At 37.7% G+C, this 5,497-nt stretch overlaps 1 protein-coding gene across 3 annotated transcripts in view; it reads right to left on the reverse strand.

Annotated features, from left to right (window-relative positions):
• LOC107670129 (fibroblast growth factor 12-like) overlaps positions 1-5,497 on the reverse strand; it is a 54,315-nt gene that overhangs the window by 32,821 nt on the left and 15,997 nt on the right. Inside the window, exon 1 of one of the 3 annotated variants that reach the window (XM_016462639.1) lies at positions 232-644. The exons of the other annotated variants lie outside the window; for them this stretch is intronic. Coding sequence (XP_016318125.1) covers positions 232-322 — 91 coding nt within the window. The 5' untranslated portion in view covers positions 323-644. Of the gene's footprint in view, positions 1-231; positions 645-5,497 lie in introns of those variants that run through there. 3 annotated transcript variants of the gene reach the window in all.

Here is a 5,497-nt window from a genome sequence, read left to right on the forward strand (position 1 = left end):
GTGTGTATGCGAGTGTGTGTGTGCGTGTGCGAGTGTGCGTGTCCGTGTGCGAGTGTGCATGTGTGTGTGCGTGTGCGAGTGTGTGCGAGTGTGTGTGCGTGTGCGAGTGTGTGCGTGTGCGAGTGTGTGTGTGCGTGTGCGTGTGTGTGTGTGAGTGTGTGTGCGCGTGTGTGCGAGTGCGTGCGTGCGTGCGTGTGCGAGTGCGTGCGTGCGTGTGTGTGTGTGTCTCACCGGTGTCGGTGCTGTTCGGTTCGGTTCTCTGCGCACACAGACACCGCAGCATGTGCGCTCCTTTCTGCCGGAGCAGCCGCGCAATCCTCATTGCAAAATCAGTTCACAGAGACGCCTTCATCATCAGCATCACCATCATCATCGTTTCACGCGCTCCGGTTCAGTCTCCGCGCGCCGCAGACAAAAGACTTCCACGCGCTACAGCGGCACATCCGACACATCCTCACGGAGCTCCGCACGGTAACCGACGCGAGCCGAGCCACAGTAACCGATAATCCTCCCGGTGAGCATCGTAATGAGCTAATGACCGTTATTCATCTCGTTATTCTGCGCGGGCGCGAGGGAAGACGCTGCTGAACGCCACACTGGCGCGTAATCGTGGGCGGTGACGTCACGGGGGACTCGCTGACGTCACGTGCAGGGGCTTGTTGAAAGGAAAAATACATCTGACATATATCGCTTTTAAATTACGCTAATTATATTCTATACGCGTAACCTTCACAGAAACATGATTAGATCTTAATTAAGACACAAGATTGGCAATGTATAACATTTTTTCATTTTCTACCGAGGACCTTGGAATTGTTCTAAAGTCGGTGTAAATAGCTTTTACAACATATGTGAGGAGTTTTTTTAAATGGTCCTTAGCAACGTAGAATCCACCAAAGAGCAAAAAAACTCAATTCTTGAAATTCCTTTGTTATGTATCCAAATAAGAGGATTACATGCCGAGATTCTAGCAATCTTCTTTATTCTTATAAAGTGCAAAAAGGAATATAGTAAATCAAATGTCCATAGGCCTACTAAACTAATATCTTCATATATATATATATATATATAGTATATGTGTGTGTGTGTGTGTGTGTGTGTGTGTGTATGTATGTATGTATGTATGTATAGATAGATAGATAGATAGATATACACATATACGGTAGACCGGGGCTAGTTGTCACTTAGGCTTTGTCTACAAGGTGTTGAATCAAACGTCCAATTATCCAAATGCTTGCTTTCTCTTGCAAACTTGCATGTTGGTTTCAAACATCTAGATAAATTATAACATTATGTTTTGATCCTCAAACTAAGCATTTAAATATCATTTTACTAAGACATATTATTGGATATATATTGTAGAGTGATACATTTTATGTAAGTATCTGCTCTATCGGTCATAAAGATATCAGCGATTTACATTACAAGCATCAGAATCTCATCATATAAATATCAGCATCTGCACCAAAATGCATATTTTTGCTCAGCTTGAGTCTCTGAATAAAACAGCTGTTTTTACTCCATATTCTCACTATATCAGATTATATGAGCCATAAATGCATGACATAGCAAATATGATACAATCACGTATGCATTTTTTTATTGTCAAAAGGTTCAATAAACTGTTCCGTTTTTAAAAAATTATACTTTTTTTCTGACTATTATTTCATATTTCATGCTTTAAATGGTTAAAATTGAGTTCTAGCACGGTTTCAGATCATAGAAAGCATGCAACTGTAAATGTATGTCTATATTTGGCAGACATCACTGGATTCAAGGCGTAGGCTATATTTTAACTGAAGAAACCAACATACAATCTTTCACTGACAGTTTCTACATTCTCATCCAAACGGAATCCCCATCTGTGATTTTAGTGTCTTTCTAATGCTGTGTTAGGTGTTTGGGCTGATGTCTGCAGAGGTGAGGATGCTTTGAGACACGTGGGGGCAGCAGAGCCCAGCAGAAACCCCTCGCACCACCAGCCTGTGACGCAGCGCGCCGGCTCTCCTGTGATGTGCGTGGGTGATCGTGGATCCACCGCTATTCCCTGATTTCATCAGAATACACCACAGTTATGTGTCATGGATAAAAATACACTGTTGTTACAGTACATCTAGCCAAATGTGTCAGATAAAAATGATACAAATTTATATTTTACATTTAAAGGGATGACATATGATGCGATTTCAAGTTTTGCTTTCTCTTTGGAGTGTTACAAGCTGTTCGTGAATAAGATCCCTGAAGTTGCAAAGACTAAAGTCTCAAAACCAAAGAGATATTTTTAGGATCATTAAGGCTTAATTTTGTCATGTTTAAAGCTTATTTTCTTACAGTACAATAAAACTTGAATAATCTTCCTTTATTAAAATCAGCATCAATTAAATGCAGTGCAAACGATGGTGCATAAACACTTTACAAGTAAATTAATATATAATTTGTTTTACATTTCATGTGAGACGTGAGGTAAAATGTGAATAAAAACTGAAATCCAAACATTTTGATTTTAAGATGCATCAGTACTAATTTTAATATTTTAATTTAAGATTTTAGGTTTAACAGATTTATATTTATATTTAAAGATGTATAATTACTGTTTCTTTCACATTTTTGAAACCATAAATGTATATGAAATTGCACTTTCCATTTAAATTTGCATATAAGATTTTTTTAAAGTAAAGTAATAAAGTAATCCTACTTTAGGAGCATTAAGATTTTATTTATTTATTTCATGTTTAAGGTGTATTTTCTTACAGTAAAATAAAACTTTAAACATTTTTTTTATTAAAATCAGCATAATTTAAATGCAGTACAAATACGGCAACGGTGTATAAATACTTTGCAAGTAAAATAAAATATTTAATCATTTGTTTTACATTTCAAGTGAGAAATGTGAAGGAAAATAATTAAAAACTGAAATGCAAAAATTTTTAGATTTTTAGGTTTAAGAGATTCATGTTTATTTATTTACTTATTTATTTATTGTGGTTTTACAGGCTTTACCTTTGACGTAAAACGTTTTTACATTTTATGAATACAGCACAAACCATTTCTGTATCTTGTCTACAGGCGCATACAAAGTGTGCAATGTAAAAAGTCTTATATAAAGCATTTCTCTCAGTTTCATTTACAAGGAGATGAAATATTTGTGTCTGGGCTGAAATGAGAAAACACAGCTGGACACACAGATAATCACGCACAAAATAATAACCTGCTGAGTGATAAGATGAAAGATAAGTGTACACTGCACTCTGTTTCACTACAATATCAAGTTACAGAGCAACGCATCAACATGGAAGAGTTGTGTTTCCTTCAGGACTATAAAACTAATAGTGCGTTTCATGAAAACATATCAATGTCATATTTCAACACACACAAAAAAACAACAAAAATGCATCCAATTTTAGGACCTTTAAGATTTCATGTTTAAGGTTTATTTTCTTACAGTAAAACATTGCTGAAAATGTGTTCACCCTCAGGCCATCTAAGATTAGGATGAGTTTGTTTCTTCATCAGATTTGGAGAAATGTAGCATTGCATCACTGTCTCACTAATGGATGCTCTGCAGTGAATGGGTGCCATCAGAATGAGAGTCCAAACAGCTGATAAAAACATCACAATAATCCACAAGTAATCCACACCCCTCCAGTTCATCAGTTAATATCTGGAGAAGACAAAAGCTGAAACAAATCCATCAAGACGTTTTTAACTTCAAACTGTTGCTTCTGGCTAAAATACGAGTCCATAATCCATAATAACGCTTCCTCCAGTGAAAAAGTCCATCTCCTGTTGACTCTCACATCAAAATCCAGACACATATTTGTTTAGAGCTGTTTTGGCTTTTAAACGGTGCTTGATCTGTGCAGATTTCTCTCCTGATTCAGACCAGATCACTTTTTCACTGGAGGAAGCAATGTTAAGGATAGAGACTCATATTTAACCAGAAGCAACAGTTTGGAGTTAAAAAAGCATCTTAATGATGGATTGAATATGCAGCTTTTGTCTTCTCCAGATGTTAACTGATGGACTGGAGGTGGGGTGGATTACTTGTGGATTATTGTGATGTTTTTATCAACTGTTTGGTCTGACGGCACCCATTCCCTGCAGAGCATCCATTGCTGAGCAAGTGATAGAATGCTAGTCTTTTATTTCAACTAGTCCTTTAAATGAACTAAAGGTAAGCTTTAATGTCTGTGTGCAAAAATATGATTTTCAATTCTTTCTTTTGATTTTGTGGTGAAATATGACGTTCTTGACTAGTTTCGTGAGATTCATTTCAGACCTGTGCAAGTTCATACTCTAAGAACTGAAGCACTGACAGAAAGAGTGAGGAGGATAAACAGAAAGAGATAAAGAATGGTGTGAGAAACTGGAGAGTGGAATTGATATATTTATTAGAGTATTTTTATACAGTGTTGAGCTTCTTTTACTGCTGCCTTTTGCAGAGAGAGCAACACACGCTCGTGCTAATCCACACAAACACACTCAAATCCCCTCTTCATCATCATCGCCATCATTATTTCGGTCTGTTGTGCTCATGTTTACCACACTGGATCTGAGACACACACGAAACAACACTAACAGAACGATACGTTCAGTCTGGCACCCAGTCAGACAAATAATAACACAGGCATCCACACAAATATAATGCCATCACTGCTAAAAATGACAGTAATGATGTACCAATTTGACACTTCAAAGAGCCTTTTGTCAAATGTGACGTGAACCGCTCTTATTCCAGGCACAGTTAGTGACCCCAGTGCACTCTGGGAGCTTGTTAATTTAGCACAAGGGTGAGTGTAAAGCTGAACTCTCAGCAACCCTGAAACTAAACTTGCTTTGCCTTAAGCAGAAGCTTTCATGCAAAAAATATATAGCAATGATAGATAGATGCAACAATATATAGAACAATGGATGGATGGATGGATGGATGGAAAGAACGATAGATTGAACGATAGATAGAACAATAGCTAGAAAGATAGATCGAGAAAACGACAGACAGACAGACAGACAGACAGATAGATAGATAGATAGATAGATAGATAGATAGACGGATGGACGGACAGAACGATAGACAGAACGATAGACAGAACGATAGATAGATATATAGATAGATATATAGATAGATAGATAGATAGATAGATGGATGGACGGATAGAACGATAGACAGAACGATAGATAGATAGATAGATAGATAGACAGACAGACAGACAGACGGACGGACGGATAGAACGATAGATAAAACGACAGAATGATAGATGGATAGACAGACAGACAGACAGACAGACAGACAGACAGACAGACAGACAGACAGACAGACAGACAGACAGACAGACAGACAGACAGACAGACAGACAGACAGACAGACAGACAGACAGACAGACAGACAGACGGACGCACGGACGGATGGATAGAACGACAAAACGATAGAACGATAGATAGATAGATAGATAGATAGATAGATAGATAGATAGATAGATAGATAGATAGATAGATTGAT

Source organism: Sinocyclocheilus anshuiensis, unplaced genomic scaffold (assembly GCF_001515605.1).
Source record: "Sinocyclocheilus anshuiensis isolate Anshui unplaced genomic scaffold, SAMN03320099.WGS_v1.1 scaffold48, whole genome shotgun sequence".
Taxonomy (NCBI): Eukaryota; Metazoa; Chordata; class Actinopteri; order Cypriniformes; family Cyprinidae; genus Sinocyclocheilus; species Sinocyclocheilus anshuiensis.